Source organism: Chiloscyllium plagiosum, chromosome 15, assembly GCF_004010195.1.
Source record: "Chiloscyllium plagiosum isolate BGI_BamShark_2017 chromosome 15, ASM401019v2, whole genome shotgun sequence".
NCBI classification, from domain to species: domain Eukaryota; kingdom Metazoa; phylum Chordata; class Chondrichthyes; order Orectolobiformes; family Hemiscylliidae; genus Chiloscyllium; species Chiloscyllium plagiosum.
In genome coordinates, this window is record NC_057724.1 from 35,507,871 (window position 1) to 35,527,203 (window position 19,333).

At 40.7% G+C, this 19,333-nt stretch overlaps 1 protein-coding gene across 1 annotated transcript in view; it reads left to right on the forward strand.

Annotated features, from left to right (window-relative positions):
• The first annotated feature begins 446 nt into the window (after positions 1–446).
• tnfsf10l (TNF superfamily member 10, like) overlaps positions 447–19,333 on the forward strand; it is a 29,421-nt gene continuing 10,534 nt past the window's right edge. Inside the window, exons 1-4 of the mRNA XM_043704686.1 lie at positions 447–1,106; positions 8,944–9,099; positions 14,024–14,060; positions 14,144–14,254. Coding sequence (XP_043560621.1) covers positions 927–1,106; positions 8,944–9,099; positions 14,024–14,060; positions 14,144–14,254 — 484 coding nt within the window. The 5' untranslated portion in view covers positions 447–926. The remainder of the gene's footprint in view (positions 1,107–8,943; positions 9,100–14,023; positions 14,061–14,143; positions 14,255–19,333) is intronic.

Below are 19,333 nucleotides of genomic sequence, written 5' to 3' on the forward strand. Positions count from 1 at the left end.
GTACTTTGGTACAGATATTTCACTGAATCGTGATGATGAAAAGACAGAAAATTACTTGACTCATTTAGTGCATGCAAACCTTTTGCTAGATTATCCCATTAATCCTCCGCTGTACTCTTTTTCTATATTATTGTAAATTTTGTTTCCTCTAGTATTTATTCAATTTGTTTGAGAATTTTACTATTGAATTTGTTTCCAGCATCCTTTTATGCAGTTCATTCCAGATCAAACAAGTCGTTCTCTGTGAAAACATTGTTAATCTTGTTGTCTCAATTAACTGTGAATAATTAACTGCCTTTTGAACAACATACAAAAGTACCAGGCGAAAGTGAGGACTGCAGATGCTGGAGATTAGAGTCAGGAGTGTGGTGCTGGAAAAACACAGCAGGTCAGGCAGCGTCCGAGGAGCAGGAAAATCGAAATCAGGAATTCCTGATGAAGGGCCTTTGGCCGAAACGTCGATTTTCCTGCTCCTAGGATGCTGCCTGACCTGCTGTGCTTTTCCAGCGCCACACTCTCGATATAAAAGTCCCAGTTATTCTTCGACAGGAGGACAGAAAGGAGAACGGAGTACAATTCAAGTCTTAGTAATGACTATGGAGACTGCCGGACCTATTGAGATTGTTTCAGCACGTTCTGATATTTAAAGACATGCAAGAAAGTTTTGGTTAAAAAAAATCGGATCGAACATTTGGGACCCGTACAATTCCGCGCTAACTTCCCTGTTGGTAGCAGGCCAGAAAGAAGCCAAAGGCAGTATTGAACAGTTGAGCTTTACAGCGACAGTGATTTCCAGTAACTAGCAGAATGAAACTGCTCCTCTTCTGGACCCACCCACAGCCGCTGGAAGATTTTTTTTCTCTGGAGGTTATTTCCTTCCAGGCGGGTAGATGCTGTGAGTGTTGTTGTCTAACCCACGGGATGTAATGGCTGGACAGTATTGCCGGTCTAGCAGCTCGGAATCCGCCGTTCCTATGATCAGGGCGAGCCCCAGGGCAGGAGCCTCGGCAAACTGCAAGCTGGCATTGGTCGGCGGGCTCACTGCGGTTTGCTCACTCGCCTTAACTGCGGGAATGGTTGTGCATTTCACAAGAGAAATCGCAAAGGTAAATTCTGTCAGCGGGCGGGGGAATAATCATAATGTGTGAAACCAATCGGATTGCCAACAAATATGCGTGAACTTCGGGTCTGGTTGGGATCTGGAGAAAGTAGTTTTTTTAAAAAGAGAGGACTTTTCAGGCTGAGTGTTAGATATTTATACAATCGATGCTGTGATTAAACAAGGAGCTGTAATGATTGGCATTTGTTTACAAACGAAGTTGCATGAACTTTGTAAGTGCTTATTGGGGTTGGGGGGCGGGGAGGTGGAAGGTATCATTTTGAATAATTAACGTTTCAACTGAGTATGAAACAGAGTTTACAGTTTGGACTTTAACAAGAGTTCAGCCCGGCCAAAACCTTCAGGTTTCAGTGTGTGTTCAAATGGAAGCACTTCAAGAATTTAAACGAATTGTCTCTATTATTGTATTCTGTAAAGGGAAACGAGAATCATTTAAAATAAGTTTGAACATGCCACATCATTTGTTTGGACAAAAAAAAATCTGTGACTCCCTTGAATGCAGAGAAGAATCTCTAACTCCCATTACACAGGAACATGCAAACGTATACATGTTTAAGGTGATAAATGTGCTTGAAAGCAAATAAACAGCAACTGATTTCTCCGGGACTGTGATCCTTTTCATTGTTTCTGAACTGGGAAACGTTTCAATGGTTGCTTTTCGCTTGGATTTGACCTTTTACACTGGGTAAGGAGCCGGAGGCTGCAGAGTCTGCCTGCCTCAGAAAAGGCGGTGTTTGTCGATCCGGAGCTTTTCCCACCAGAGACACAGACCAGAATTTCCCGAAAATGTGGTCACGCAGGTGGCCTGATCGTGGCTGTGTTCTTGGTACATCAGGTGCAGTGCCCGAAACATCTTAAACATCTCCACCACGCCCTTGCTATTCGCCAGCGCTCTGTTTACACAAAGCAAAGGTCAGGCTATCGCTGGTGGGGGCTGCTCAAGAGATTTACCAGGTCCTGCCCGGCTGCTCAGGGCTAGGTTATTAATACAGTCCCTGAGAGCACTGACCCTCACTGGAGGACTGATCCTCACTGAGGTCTCTCCCACAGAGCACTGACCCTCACTGGGGGACTGACCCTCACTGGGGTCTCCCCCACAGAGCACTGACCCTCACTGGGGTCTCTCCCTGAGAGCGCTGACCCTCACTGGGGTCTCTCCCACAGAGCACTGACACTCACTGTGGTCTCTGCCTGAGAGCACTGACCCTCACTGGAGTCTATCCCACAGAGCACTGACCCTCACTGGGGTCTCTCCCTGAGAGCACTGATCCTCACTGGGGGACTGACCCTCACTGGGTTCTCTCCCTGAGAGCACTGACCCTCACTGGCGTCTCTCCCTGAGAGCACTGATCCTCACTGGGGGACTGACCCTCACTGGCGTCTCTCCCTGAGAGCACTGACCCTCACTGGAGTCTCTACCAGAGAGTACTGACCCTCACTTGGACTCTCCCTGAGAGCACTGACCCTCACTGGGGTCTCTGCCTGAGAACAATGACCCTCACTAGGGTCTCTCCCTGATAGTGCTGACCCTCACTGGGATCTATCCCACAGAGCACTGACCCTCACTGGGGTCTCTCCCTGAGACACTGACCCTCACTGGGGTCTCTACCAGAGAGCACTAACGCTCACTGGGGTCTCTCCCTGAGAGCACTGACCCTCACTGGGGTCTCTACCAGAGAGCACTGACCCTCACTGGGGGACTGACCATCACCGGGGACTGTCCCTGAGAGCACTGACTCTCACTAGGGTCTCTCCCTGAAAGCACTTACCCTCACTGGGGGAACTGACTGTCACAGGGGGACTGTCCCTGAGAGCACTGATCCTCACTGGAGATGGGCCCTTTTTTATGGAATTTTGACAGTATGCAAGTAGTCCATTCTGTCCATCTAGCTACAGTCACTCCTACAAAAGCCATCCCACCCAGACCCATTCCATTCCTCTAATCCAGCATTTCCTATGGCCAACCCATCTTTAGAATGTGGGAGGAAACCGGAGCACCCGGAGAAAACCCACGTAGACACAGGAAAAAGTGCAAACTCCACACAGTCGTCCAAGGGTGGAATTCAAGCCAGGCCATAGAGTCATAGAGTTATGCAGCATGGAAACAGATCCTTCAGGTCGACTTGTCTGTATTAACCACATATCCTAAATAAATCTAGTCCCATTTGCCAGCATTTTGCCCATATCCCTCTAAACCCTATCTATTCATGTACCCATCCAGATGTGATTTAAATGTTGTAATTTACCAGCCTCCACTACTTCCTTGCCACAGCTCATTCCATACACACACCATGCTGTGCATGAAAAGATAGCCCTTAGGTCCCTTTTATATCTTTTCCTTCTCACCTTAAACCTTTGCGCTCTAATTTTGGACTCGCTACTCAAGGAAAAACATCTTGGCTATTCACCCTATCCATGCCCCTTATGATTTTATAAACTTCTGCAACATCACCCCTTGGCCTCCAATGCTCCAGGGAAAATACTGCCAGCCTATTCAGCCTCTCCCTTCGGCTCAAACCCTTCAACCCCAGCAAGATCCTTGTAAATCATTTCTGCATTCTTTAAAGTTGAACAATATCTTTCTCATGGCAGTGAGATCAGAATTGAACACATTGTTCTAAAAGTAGCCGAACCAATGACCTGTACAGCCCCAATGCCTATACTCAATGCACAGTTGCTGGTACTGTGAGGCAGCAGTGCTAACCTCTGAGCCACCGTGCCACCATGGGCGGCACTATGGCTCAGTGGTTAGCACTGCTGCCTCATGGGACCTGGGTTTGATTCCAGCCTCAGGCGACTGTCTGTATGGAGTTTGCATATTCTCCCCATGTCTGCATGGGTTTCCTTTGGGTGCTCCGGTTTCCTCCCACAGTCCAAAGATGTGCAAGTTAGGTGAATTGGCCATGCTAAATTGCCCATAGAGTTAGGTGCATTAGTCAGGGGGGAATGGGTCTGGGTTGGTTACTCTTCAGAGGGTCAGTGTGGACTAGTTGAGTCGAAGGGCGTGTTCCCACACTGTAAGGAATCTAATTTAATCTAATCACCCCAAACAGCTACCGTGCTGCTCTTGATGACTAAGGAATAATTCTAATAAATGTTTGTGTAGAAGCACTAAGCCATTTGATTATACAAAGCTATTGATCTGATCTTTTTTCTGTTAATTCTGTTCACCTATCATCCCTTGCAGGCTCTTTGTTCAATAATGTTTCAAATCTGCAGCCCTCATTATTATTTTGGTTTCCTTCCAGACATCATCCTTTCCAACCTTTCATCTCAAACAGCAATACAAACCTTTCAACTATTTGCTGTCCTTTACTTCTAGTCCTTCTGTATCTCTGATTTTAATTGCTGCCCATTGGCAGCCATACCTTGAGCTGACCTTCTGAAATTCACCTCTTCTCCTTACAATCTCATTCGTCCTTTGAGGTTCTCCTTAAAACTTACCCCTTCATTGAAACCAATGTCATCAACCCTGATATCTCCTGCTGTGGCTTGGGTTAAAGACATATGAACGCAAGTTGTTACTTTTGTTGTGTTCTTACTCAATGTCCAATGCAGGAACATTTTAGCTGGAGTAATATTGTTTGGAGAATAGGATCAGTAACCTTGGCTGATATTCCTCTTGTTGCTTTGAAGTAATAACCTCAGTTACAATGCCACAAATGTTATCTTCAGAATCAGTTAACTCAGCCCAGAGTAATCATCAAACATGGGAGCTTCCTGATAATTTCATAACAGCCCATGGTTCACCTGTTTGCCAAAACATTCTGGGAAAGAGGTTTTTTTTGCATATGATGTACAAATTTCTTTGTTCTTCATATGTTTAAGAACCTTCTTGTTTAAGTTTTTAAAAATCCTTAGTTAACAAACAGCATTTGAAAAATACAAATTGATTTGCAGAAATGTTAGTTTTCAATGTGGTTTCAGACTGCATTTTTCGAAGATGATACATCCTAATTAACCATCTGCTCAGAAATCGAAGGAGGCTGCCAGTAAATGCAAGAAACCACTTTCTTCTGAACAAATCAAATCAGCAATGTCATGTTGCATCGAGATATTAGAGGAATGTTTAGGGTATGATGTTATACAGAGACATAGCAGAGGAGGAAGTATTTTGGATCATCATGTCTGTGTTCCACACCCCCATGTCAATACTAGAATTTTTCTTTCTCAAATCATTGTTTAATTTTCTCTACAAAATTAATGTTGAAACTGTTTCCACCACCGTCTCAAAGTTCATTCCAATTCATTGGTACTGCATAATTTTTTATTTCCTCAAATTGACTCTGGTTCTTTTACAGCCTGTCTGTACTAGTTAGCTCATTGAATCTCCATATTCTTCTCACGAAAATGATTCACTTTAATTTGATTGGATTTGATTTATTGTCACATGCAATTTGTTACAAAATTTAGTGAGAAGTATTGTGTAGTGTTGCCATTCTTTGCACTATCTTAATACACAGAAAAATAAACTAAAACATAGAATATAAAGACAGATAAATAAAGAAATTAAGTGCTCAAATTTGCAGTCCTTCTTGTTAAGATTGGTTATCAGGCATGAGTCCCTTTCTCTGTGTTGCCACTCTTCAGCTCCATCTCGCCTCCACTGATGCCCTCACCACTATGTGTCCTGTATGGACCTTGCCAATACAGATGCCACTGGGTACTGTACCAGTCCAAACTCAACTTCACCGCCACCACAAGTCCAATTTGAGCCCACCTCACTGATGCAACTGTTGCTGATGTCGTCGGGTCTTGTACTGGGCCCAAACCCACCTCTGCTGTCACCTCCAAGAATCTGCATCAGACATAGATGCCACCAGGAACCCCAAACTCACCTCCAACATGGCTGCCATGTGTCCATGCTGCTGGACTCACTTGCCACTGCTGATGCTGTCACTGTGACTGATTTGGCAATGCCAGTGTTGGACACTGGGGTGTACAAAGTTAAAAACACACAACAACAGGTTATAGTCCAACAGGTTTATTTGGAAGCACTAGCTTTCAGAGCGCAGCTCCTTCATCATACTCCACAACCACCTGATGAAGGAGCAGTGCTCCAAAAGCCAGTGCTTCCGATTAATCCTGTTGGACTATAACCTGGTGTTGTGTGATTTTTAACTGTGACCAAGCACTTCAACAAGAGGTTAAAATAAAAGGGAAGAGTAAAAAAAGAAGAAAAGAAATGAAAAGAAGAACAGGAAAGCGGAGGGAGCGGACGAGTCCTAGGCTCAGAAACCCTACTCACTGCCATCTTACCGGAAGCATTTAGAGAATTGAGCATTAAATATTGTTCACCATATGTTTCACATTTCATCCACCTGCCTGTGCTCACTTGGAGTATGTTGCTATCTTTGTAACTTTGCAAGTTTTGTGGCATTTACACATTTTTTTAATTTTCCCCTAAATTTTACCCAAATTTAGAACATTATTGATATCAAAATGAATGGTGACCTCAACTCTGCATCTTGGGTCATGCCACTGCACACTGCCTTCCAGCTTGATAGATAACATCACATCCCCACACCTTGCTAATGAGTGCTTTCTTTTCCTTAGCCAGTTTAGAATCCACACAGTCACTGTCTCTTTCATCTCATGGTCTTATGTTTTGCTAACCAGTCCATTATGTGGCATTTGTCAGATGCACTTCAAAGATCCACTATCTTTCTCAACCATCCCCTTAATCAAAATACTCATACAAGTTAGTGAATCACATTTGCATTTACTTAACTGCATTTATGCTGGTTATGCTTTATTAAGACAAATATATTTAATAGATGCTATTAAACATTGTTTGCAGTTCTTAAATAAAGATATCACCACACATTTAAGAAGGGAACAAATGAGTTGATCACATGGCTGTATAACCACAGTTACTTCAAGAGGTATTATAGCAGCCTGATTGTTGTACTTGAATGTTTTTGTTCTTATCTATTTTAAAATGTCTTGCTGTATGACTTTAAAGCTGCCTAGGTGTGTCTGTGTGTAATCTAGAGGTTGCATGTAACCTTTCAGAACATAAATGTACCAAGATTCTGTTCCAAGTCACATTCCTTCAGCAATTAAGAGTGAAGTTTGGCTTAGTGTATCTTTAAGCTCGTGTCCAGAGTCTAGAACACATAATCTAATTAATGCTTCAGTGAAAAGTGAGAAAATGCTGCACTGTCAGACTCTGCTTCTTTTGGATGAGATATTAAATCAGGACCTTCCAAGTTGGATGCAAAAGATTGCATGGGACTACTCGAAGCTGGGTTTTCCAAAGTGTACTTTGGAAGTGATATTTGTCTAATAATGTACAGCCAAAACAAATCATAGGGCATTGTCATTTTTAGGAGCTGGTTGTGCACAAATAAGTTACCATGATTTCTACATTAAAACAGTTACTACACTTCACAATTACTTCATTAACTGTAAAGTGTTTTGGGTTATGAAAGGACAAATATAATTGCAAGTCCTTCTGTTAACAAAGATTTATTTCAGAGGTTCCCAATCAATTAATCTTCACAGTTCAGTGACACTCATGCATCTTATTGAAGCAATATATCATCAGTTGGAAAGCCACTCCTGTTATATTTTGTAAATGGGAAAATAAATCTCACAGTTATAATCTGAGTTTGTCTTTTTCTCTTGTTTATCCATAATTGCCCTTTTCTCAATTTGTTGACTCCTAGTGAGCGATGGTTTCATGGCTGTTTGCATCTATCCCTATGATAGTTCACCAAATGCAAGAATGAATTATTGACCTGGAAGTGAGGGGCACTTCAGCTAAACCTGATCCTAACCTTACCCAAGGTCTGTCACAATGTTGGGAAGGTCATGTAACGTAGCAGAGGATCAGTAACCTTAGCTGATATTTATCCTTCCTTGCCCATTGAGACAAATTATAATGTCTTGACTTGTGCTCCTGTTTGTGTTAGTTAGCACAGCAAACTGAGACAAGCAGAATTTATTTACAAAAAATATGAATTATAAGAATTATAGCTTTAATATGGAGGCAATGGCCTAGTGGTGTAATCATTGGACTGTTGACCCACATAACTGGTTCGAATCCTGCTATGACAGGTGGTGAAAGTTGAATTCAATAAATATCTGGAATTAAGAGTCTAATGGCCATGAAACTATTATTGATTGTCAGAAACCACCCATCTGGGTTCACTAGTGTCCTTTAGGGAAGGAAACTGCCATCCTTACCTGGTTTGGCCTATGTGTGACTCCAGACCCACGGGAATGTGGTTGACTCTTGGATGGGCAATAAAGGCTGACTAGCTCATGATGCCCTCATGAATAAGGAAAAAAATGTTCATTAAACTGAAGAATTTCATTTGTTAATGACCATTTATCTAGTTGAAAAAAATAGAGCCCATACAGTTCTGTGCAGTTACACTGCTAATTACCGCAACCATTAACTCTCCGTTATCGCAAAATATCCATTTTGAAAGAGACAGAGAAGCGGTATGGAATTATGTCTGCATCTTAATTTTCTTAGCTTTCCTGCCCTGTAGTAACTTGTTCTACAATACTTCAATTTTCAAGATCAGCAAAACGTGAGATCCACATCTGCCTATTCAGAACTTGATTGTATTAATTCGCTCTGCTAGTTCTCTGTCTTGAATGATAAATGCAAATAAATTATAAAGTGTTATTTCAATCCACATTGCATTGCTGTTTATGGGATCTTGTTATGCATATTATAGCTGCCACAAAACAATAGAAATTGTACTTGGAGATTATTAATTGTGAAGAAATAATATTAAAGTAGTCAAAAATTCCAATTGTGTTGTTCTATGTCCAATCTCACAAAGCTTGTGTTCTGTTTTATTTAGATTAAAAATCAGAATGCTCCTCAGGATCTGTGGTGTCTGAATAATCCCACCAAATTTGAAGAACTAATCAGTACTGAGACTGAAGACTTGAGTGATCAGTTCACAAAAGATCCCTGCTGGAAACTCGCTAACAATATTAAATTGCTTGTAAACAAGGTGATTGGAATGACCACTGTATTGCTGTGTTAATTCTGAATTTGTTTCCCCAGCTTTCCTTTGCTTGTGTGAAGCACTAGTTACAAACAGCCTGTCTGCTCATTTTCCAAAGAATTTCACTAATCCTTAGTTCCTCCAAAGGACATTTTAATAAAAGAAATAGGATTCCAATATAATAACTTCACATATTCTTCCACTCTGACTTCCAATTCAACTGAGGACCTGAAAAATTAGCTTAAAAATATTTGATAGTGTGTAAGCTATTACCATTTTTCAACAGCCTACTAAAATAGCTTTATTAGAAATTAAGTGAGACTCGATTAGCACACTCACATACAAAAGTTAATGGGTAAGTCTAGAAACACTGGCAACCTAAAAAGACAAGGAGCTCTAAACAGCCCTGAATAAAAGCCCGTGACTAAGGAATTTTTATTATTATTTACTTTGGATTTCAGGATCTTAAATAGTGTTTTCAGTGCACATTCTACAATTGAATTTGTCTGTGAAAATTTAGATCTGTACATAGCATATGATTCACTAACAGGAAATTTTAAGCTCCTGAAAACAAAGTAATGCATGAATGTATGTTTACTAATCAATAAGAACTACTAAATGGTCTGGGAGAAAGTGAGGACAGCAGATGCTGGAGATCAGAGCTAAAAGATGTGTTGCTGGAAAAGCGCAGCAGGTCAGGCAGCATCCAAGGAGAATCGACATTTTGCGCACAAACCCTTTTTCAGGGCCTGAAGAAGGGCTTATACCTGAAACGTCGATTCTCCTGCTCCTTGGATGCTGCCTGACCTGCTGTGCTTTTCCAGCAACACATTTTTCAGCTACTAAATGGTCTGCCCAAACCACGCAGAATGTCAATAGAAGCAGGTTGTCTGAATGAGTGTCAAAGCAGCCAACAATAGCAATGTGTTTTATTTGCTACATTTTATTGTTATAAAACCATAGCTCTAAGAAACCAATTTCTGCAAGTCTATATATGAAATTAGTAAGAACCATTTATGTGTACATTTAAATTTCATTAATTTCATCACTCATACTGCAGTAAAACAATTCCTCTGTAACTTGTATGTCCTGTTGCATAAAGGGACATTAATTCTCGGCACTTCCCATTAAAATTCAACTCAGTTGGGACTTCAGTTATTATTGGTAGTACTGTATCAATTGATGATACGTACTTGTACAAACTGACTGTAAGTCACCAATTTAAAGAAACACCATATACAAAATGCTGTACCTACGTCATCAATGAAGGGTTTCTTTGAATAAAAAGACACTTAAATCAGCTGGTGAATGTGGATGATTTGCAAATCTTCCACTTTGAATCACTGTTTGAATGCAGCAAAAAATATTTGTTTTCTCTGTAACCCCCTGCAGATCCTACAAAATAAAACACCTTTTCATCTCTCCTTTTATCCTTTGTGTCATGCATTAAACTGTTGACTGATGTTCACCTGAATACAGATGGCATGTCAGATGTGCCATCCCTCTTTGATACAATCCCCATCTTTTGCTCCAGGACCTAGATTTGTTACCACGTAGACTTTGGCCTAGCCAAATTATCTCAACAGAAGTAACAAAAAAAATTTGTCTAATGCGAGGGTTGCTAATTGTTGTTTAATGATGGATTGCTTCAAGAAGAGAAAAAAAAGAATCTTTCCATACTTTTAAAGTTTGATTTGTCCTCTCTCCCAATTCAACAGAGACCAAGTGGAACACAAAATTGACATGGAGAATTGAAACTTGAATTAACCAACAAATAGTGTATGATGATAGGTTAGAGGCTAATGTGAAAAATAATACAAAAGTCTTTTATGAGGATATAAATAGTTAAGGAGTAGTCCAAGGAAAGGCATGGTCAATTAGGGATCAAAAGACTAATCTTCTTCTGAAGCACAGCTGAGGTACTGAATGAATACTTTGTATCTGTCTTCATTAAATAAGTGATGTTGAAAATATCACAGTACATGCAAAGGTAGTAAATAACATGGGTCAGATAAAAGAATAGGTAAAGAAGAGACACCTAAAGGGTTGTACCATTCTAATTGGAAAGACTGCATGTTCCAGATGGGATATGGGGAGAAAGTGAGGTCTGCAGATGCTGGAGATCAGAGCTGAAAATGTGTTGCTGGAAAAGCGCAGCAGGTCAGGCAGCATCCAGGGAACAGGAGAATCGACGTTTCGGGCATAAGCCCTTCCTGAAGAAGGGCTTATGCCTGAAACGTCGATTCTCCTGTTCCCTGGATGCTGCCTGACCTACTGCGCTTTTCCAGATGGGATATGACCTAGCTTGCTGAGTATGAGTGGAAATAATGAAAGCATTGGCCATAATCTTCTCATCTTCTTCAGATATGCAGAGTGCCAGATGCCACAGATTTAATGTAATTGGCAACAGAGTAAACCTACAGAGTAATCTGAATGATATTCCTGAAGGGCAATGAAAGAACAGGGGAGTGAACCCAGTTAATAGTTACTTTAAAAAGTGGACAGAATGGTCTCTTGCTGTCTTGCTGTGATTCTACCTGGTAAAGGGATATTAGGAGTCATCAAAGACATTAATTGAATATCTAATTGAGAATAAACTCAATATGTGGCAGTATTAAAGTCTATTTCTTCTCTGATTGTGTATGTTCAGTAGAAACAGGAACAAGAAGAAAGGGCATTATGAGGAGTCACAAAATGAGTTAGAAACAGCATGTTTTTGAAATTCGGAGTTATTAGCATGAATTGAGCCAAGAAAACTGATCACCCAAAAGTAAATACTTGACAACTATGCGATTGTCTTTCATCTCAAAGTTTGAAACTAAACCACAAAATACTGAGGATCAAAACCAAGTACCATGCTTCAACATGTCTCAAAGTCCATCAGGACCACAAAGCCCCACTTGTTTTCAATTGTCCCATGGGATCTTTTTTGTCCATTTGAGAAGGTAGATTGGACTTGAATTATAGCATTTCAAAACCTGTAGCTCTTCTTCTGTATAGTACTGAAGTGCTACCTTAGATTATGGCTTCAATGTTTGAATTGGGTCTTGAACTTATTGCCTTCTAACACAGAGGCAAGAATCATACAAGTGAACAGTAGTTGACATACTAAATAAGGCAGTGAACAATTTTAATTGGATCCTCTCATGTTCTTGTATTAATTGGTGTAGTTCATGAATTACAAATCTATAAAGAGTTATCAGGGTACACAGGGCTTTACAAACCAGTTAATCTGAGGTCTCTCATTATAATTAAAGGTACTAAGAATGTAAAAAGAAATTTATATCTAAAAATGAAACAAAATACTAAGGAAGGAGACAATAGGTGAAATGACCAAAAAATTTTCTGGGGGCATGCCAGGGCATGCAATGGAGATGGTTGAAGTCTTGGCTATCAATTGTCAAAAGAAAGGAATTGAGGAACATGCTGGAGCTCAGCAAAAGTGTCTGCTTGTAGGGCAGGAGGGATTCAGAGAGAATTTTAGGGACAATAACATAAAAGAATGATTGTTTTAAGTTTTAAGTCTTAGAGAAACCAAAAACCCATTGACTTTATAGATCAGTGAAGGCAGAAATCATTGAGTGAGTGGGATGTGGGATAGGATACAGGCAGCATCTTTTTAGAAGAGTTGAGGTTTACAGAGGGTGTAGAATGGGAGGTGAGTTAGATGAGCATTTGAATGGAAGTTTACAGGTGAAATGCATTTTGAAGATGTCAGCAGTAAAGGAACTAAGGTAAAGATGGATGATATTATGGAGATGGAAGTACAGAGTCTTTATAACAGAGAGATTATGGGGTTAAAAACTCAGTTTGAGATAAATAGATCGCCAAGATTCTATGTGGCTGGGTCAGACTTCATCCACTGTATGGCCAGAAGAAACTGTGGCTCATTCAACACCGAAATTTAACAAATCAGTCAGACAACAAGAGGTAGTGAAGGGGATGAATGTTGTCCTGAGGTGTTAGAACAGACTGTTATCAATATGCAGGTCGATGTATACCCCATAACCACAAATAGCATCCTCAACCAGCAGCACATAGATGAGCAATGAGTGGAGACAAGGGCTGATTTTTGATGAAGCTGATGTAATTGTGTGGAGTTGATATGAAGACATTGGTGGGGTGTCATCTTATATATGTTACACAAGGGTGGAATAAAGTAAAGACGGTTACTGAGCTGGACGCCAGAGGAGAAATCTAAGGAAAAACAGGTAGTTGACTGTATCAAAAGAAGCGGATATATCATGGAAGGAAACTATAGATGGTCAGCATGTAAAATGTAACTTTTCCCAAAAGGAAGGACCAGTAAAACCAGGAAATGACGTGCACTGATCTGACTCACCAGCACAATTCAAAATGGAGGACCAGTGTAGCTAGTGTGTTAATTTCCGGGTATTTTTTTAAACTGCTTTTCCCATTGTGTAGACCAATTTTGTTGTTGGGTACCATGGAAATTTGAGGGATACAAACCAACTGACAGAACATAGAACTTTTGGATTTGACATCATATTCAAGTATTTGAAAAGTAAGAGAAGATTGGAAAGGGATATTAGTTTGCAAGAACAAAGGGATGTGAGATGCATATATTTTAAAGAATGGGATGATGGTGGTTGCTCTGAAAGGGATGAAGGGGAAGAACATGTGTTAGCAACAACCACAAATTTGTTTTATAATGTCTTTTAGTTAGAAAACAAAGGTGCTATCAACAAGAGCTCTGACTCAACTTGGAAGCAAACAGCTATAAATGCAGAAGATCTGAAAGATTTGTTGAGTTTCTGATGTTTTTTGGTAGTGTTGTTACTCTGATTTAAGCCTCTACTGAGCCAAAGGACTGAATAGTTGGAAAACGCCATTTTTGTAAATTGATATGATACATGTTGGTTTGTGACACTTAAAATCTCAATTTTCTTCCCAATAATTTTAACTTCAGGTAGTAGACCATACAAACAAGAAACGAGTAATCAAAGGTGAGCTTGTTTCACATTTAATCACATTGATGAACACCAACTCAAAAATTTCAGTTAAGATACACAATTGTTTTTCTTTTCAGATGTAATGGACAATTTACCTGTAGATGTTTTTAAAACTGCAGCAGAATTCGATGACAAACCAGCATACCACTCCTCTGCTCATCTCACTGTACAATCTGGGTCTCAGCAAGGTCAGTGCAGGCTTCTTTTGACCAGTTGTATTTTTCACGCAAAGGGCTTCTTTTCTTTCACCTCAAAGTTCTGGCTGACAGATAATAACATGATAAAAAATACACTGTGAAATGTCACAGTGCTGCAGGAACACTTTGGAATGCTCGAGAATAGCAATATGAGGAAGGAATCTGAATATGTACCAGCTGTTTACCACTAATTTCCTGATCTCATATACATTGATATAGGAAAGTAGGAAAAAGATGGCAGGCAGTTCTCTTCAATTCGAAGGTGCATGGGAGACATGCCTGCATAATTTACAGTGGCCAGAGTAGTGCTGGCAATTGATCTGCATCACAATGTCTGCCTGCTACTGGGACCCAGTTAGGAAAAGCAAGGCTGTTCTTTAGAAAGAGGGACTTGCGTTCTTAACAGTTATCACATGTCTACGATATTAATAAAAGAGTAACATCGGTTATAGGAGAACACACTGTTAAATTTGTTACTTTTTCTATAGAATAGAAACGTGGTGAAAAGGCAGTGTTAGAATGCTAGTTAAAATACGTTAGCTTGTTTATACATACACAGTTGTTTCAAGCAGAAACAGAAAATATATTTGTGTTTTAGAAAAAATCTGTGAAAGCAATTTCCTTTCCCTCTCTCATTTTCTCACTATTCCAAAAATTCTTTATTTGAGCTTCCAAGGCTGAGATGATGAGATAGTCCAATTTGCATGATTATGTATAAACCCATCAACCTTTGACAGGAATTCAAACACCTTCTTGACATTCTCAAATTTCAGGTTACACACATCCTTTCATTTTCTTGCAGTGTAATGGTTGAATAATTGTAACGTCATTTCTTCCATTTCCTACAAGAAAAGAAGTTCCTTTCAATCCTTCAAGCTTTATAGTTTTTATTCTTGTCAACCTATAATTATTCATTGATTTATTCTTTGAGTGGAAACTGTGGTCTGTTAAGTATCTCTTCTGGTTCTTCAAAGTTTGAAATAATCACACCTTTAAACTCAAAATGGGCAACTTCATCAAATGTATCACAGGCAGCGCTCCATGTAGTTGGTAAACCAATTCATTGTTCCTTAGTACGTATTGCAATGCAGCAGTAAGTGTGGCACCATGGATAAACATCATGTAACAAGTTCCTAATTACTTATAAATAATAATATCATCCCTTTTTTTAAAACAATACCTCTTTAATAATATATCCGTTGTAATCATTAACTTTTTTTTAGATGATGTTGCTGATAGCCTTCTCTGCTTTTCCAGCTCAGGCGCTGGTTGAACATGAAATCTGTTCCTTGTCATTTGCTGATTGATCTTTGTCTCCATGATATATGACCCAGCAGTCTCACCTTCACCAACAACTTTTACTGGGTTCCAGGATTTTGCGATTGAATCCCTGACATGTAAAGCTAAGGCAGCAATGAACTAAGCTTGTTGAAGAGATGACCTCCATGTGGTTGGTGGATCAAGAAGTGACCTGTGCATCAATTAGTTGTTTTTCACAGCCTCTTGGTCACTTGCAGAAAGTATCTTACTTGACAGAGGTCTCTTAAACTTTCTTCAATTTAGCAGCTCTGTCAGTGATTTCCAGTCAGCCTTCTGATGTGCAATTCAGAATGACAATAAGGCAAGGTTTGGATCTTCCTTTATCTGTTTCTGTTTTGTGAGGGTTCTTTTGACCATCTGAACATGTCTTTTTACAAACCCCTGTCCCCTAGGGATATTAAATCTGTACTGATTGGTGAATTTCTTAATATTTTTTAAGTTGAATTGGATTCACATTAATTCACTCAAAGATCCCTTGCTCAGCAAACAAAACTTGTTCTGCTGAAATGAATTTGCAGCTCTCAAATCTTTTAACTTTTGGATGAAGTTTTTTTTGAGTAGTAACCTGCAGCAATGAAATAGCATTTGAATGTATGAGAATAAATCGGTTCCCAATATTCTATAATCTGCATGGTACTTCATTAATTACCATCTCTTCTTCCCTTGCATGTTTCTGTACCTGGCATGTATTGCATGTAAACACCTTTCAGGTTAGACTTCGATCACTTGATGGGAGAACATCTATATTGCTTCATCTCTACTGGTCTCACTTCTGACTTAGCTGAAAATGTGTTGCTGGAAAAGCGCAGCAGGTCAGGCAACATCCAAGGAGCAGGAGAATCGACGTTTCGGGCACGAGCCCTTCTTCAGGACTGAGGAAAGTGTGTCCAGCAGGCTAAGATAAAAGGTAGGGAGGAGGGACTTGGGGGAAGGGGGTTGGAAGTGCGATAGGTGGAAGGAAGTCAAGGTGAGGGTGATAGGCCGGAGTGGGGTGAGGTCAGGAAGAAGATTGCAGGTCCGATATGGCTAGGAAGAACTGTTTGTTTAGTGTATGGATTCTTCTGTGGATGAAGAACAGTAGAGGTCCTTTGCAGGTCTGTGAGAGTGTTGTCCTGAGCTGGGGTAGGTCTAATTGCAGGGAATGTAGGTAGCGGCGCATGGCTGCAAGTGTGGAGCGAAGGATCTGGAGGGAGGTCTGTTGCTGGAGGCTTCAGATTTGTTGTAGGTACTGGTTAGGTCCAAATTTTGTTGGTCTGAACATAGTCTGGAGTCCATAGGCAGGTGCTGAGGAAGGAGATGTGGCTGTGGTAGCGGGTCTGTTTGAGAACGTGGCTGAAGAGCTTATGGGCAGAGGAGATGACCTGGGGTGTGCAGTGAGAGAGGAACTCACTGAAATCCTTGTAGAGGGAGGAAGAGAGCTTCTTCAAGGAAGGCATCCTTGCAAGAGGATTCGCAGTAGGTTAAAATCTTCGAGGAGAAAGTGAGGACTGCAGATGCTGGAGATCAGCTCTGATCTCAGCTCTGATCTCCAGCATCTGCAGTCCTCACTTTCTCCTCACTTCTGACTTAGTTCAGTTATGTTATGCTCACTAGATGATAGATTTTTATACCAAAATATTTTATCTCTTGAGTTCTCCTGTGATGATAAACAGGTTAGGGGATCCAATAGCACTATCTCTCTCCTCGTTTGTAAATCAGATCAAAATTGTAACGTTGAAACCTCAAAAGATCTTTGCAATCTTGCTGGTGCTCGACACAAACTTTACGTGACGACTTACTTTAGTGAGAAGTGATTACTCTCCACTGTGAACTTCCTCCAATGAGGAAACATATGGAATTTCGCTCATCCATACATACCTGATAAAAAGCTATTTGTTGCTCTATGTTCTTGGCTGCGGCTAGAGATTTGGCTGTGAATGCTATAAGTTTTCCCTTTTCTACCAGCGCTGTTTCCAATCTTTTCAATGAAGCACTAATGTTCAGAATGCTGGTTTTCTTTCTGTTGTGGTATGATAGGTTGGGTCTCTTTGCATTTGAGTTTGTGGTCCGATCATGTGACTCTGACCGCTTGGTATGCTGTGTCTTCTCTCATCAGTTCTTGTGGGTTTATTACGTGCTGTGATATTAGAGGTTTAAAAGAACTCCTGTATTGGAGCAACAAGAGAAACATCTCAACTCTTTCCTGCCTTTTGAAGCTTCTATCTCTGACACAGTTGCGACTTTTCTCGCACTCTTGCTTGACTGTCAGTTTTGTATATAATGCCAACAACTTTAACAGTGTGTTTTATGATGAAAATATATGATTTTGGTATACTTTCCCAAGTTTGTATTTCAAAATACTTGCATATGACAATTGGCTACTTTGTGAAGGGCTTGCCATAAAAGTAAAGAGAGGAAGAGCCATTTCTAGAATATTGACCAAATCAAGTATGTGCCAGGGTGCAGGGTCACCTGGAGTATTAATGGAAGATTGCTTATGTCTTGCTGAGTTTATGACTGGGAGTGTAAACATTGAGACTATTAGCTTGTTCTGGGTTAGAATTATTGAGGATTAATTTTAGTTTAGGAAACCCAGAGATTGGAGATTTTTGAACAGTTTGGAGGAAATCTGACTGAGATGAGAAACATAATCTAATTTATTTTCTACAGAGGACTATTGAATAGTTCAAGAAATAAGTTACCCTAATAGAAAATTAGCTGGCACACCTTTCACAGCAACAGTGCTTGGATAGAAATCATGTTTAGAGCTGACAATGCTACACTGTTGTATGATGTATAATGATTTGCCAGCATCATTGGCTGACATCTGTCCAACTGCCATCTTTATAATCTTGCTGTGCTTCTTTCTAGCTAAACACTTGTCTGCAAAATGATTTAGCTTTTTGCAGTTAGAACACTGCTTTCCCCATAGCTGGATGTGCTTTTCTTCATTTACTATGATGTTGTCTGCAATGTTTACATCCTGTCCCTGGCCTTGCTCATTAGTTTTTCTGCAAATATTTAATCCTTTTATTCCCAATAATTTGCTCTCATTCAGCCAAGAATGTCTATTATCATAATGCAAAACCTTGTTTGTCCTCCCAATAATACTCTCTTGCTGATGATTGTCCATCTCAGAGTTTCTGCACATTCTGAAAGCTTTCTTGAGGGCAGATTTCTCCTCTGTTAGACGGTCTTACAGTATCACCTCTTATGCCTAAGATTGTCCCATACTGATGAGAGTTGAAACTTTATTGCTGGAACAGCACAGCAGGTCAGGCAGCATCCAGGGAACAGGAGATTCGACGTTTCGGGCACAGGCCCTTCTTCAGGAATGAGCAGAGAGTGTTCAGCAGGAGAAGATAAAAGGTAGGGAGGAGGGACTTGGAGGAGGGGCGTTGGAAATGTGATAGGTGGAAAGAGGTCAAGGTGAGGGTGATAGGTCGGAGTAGGATGGAGGCGGAGAGGTCAAGAAGAAGACTGCAGGTCAGGAAGGCGGTGCCGGGCTGGAGGCCCCAAAGGAAACTTCCATATCCGCCACAGATTCACCTGCACCTCCACCCACATCATCTACTGCATCCGCTGCAGCCGGTGTGGCCTCCTCTATATTGGGGAGACAGGCCGCCTACTTGCGGAGCGATTCAGAGAGCACCTCTGGGCCACCCGGACGAACCAACCCAACCAACCTGTAGCACAGCATCTCAACTCCCCCTCCCACTCCACCGAGGATATGCAGGTCATTGGACTCAACCACCGCCAAACCACAACAAC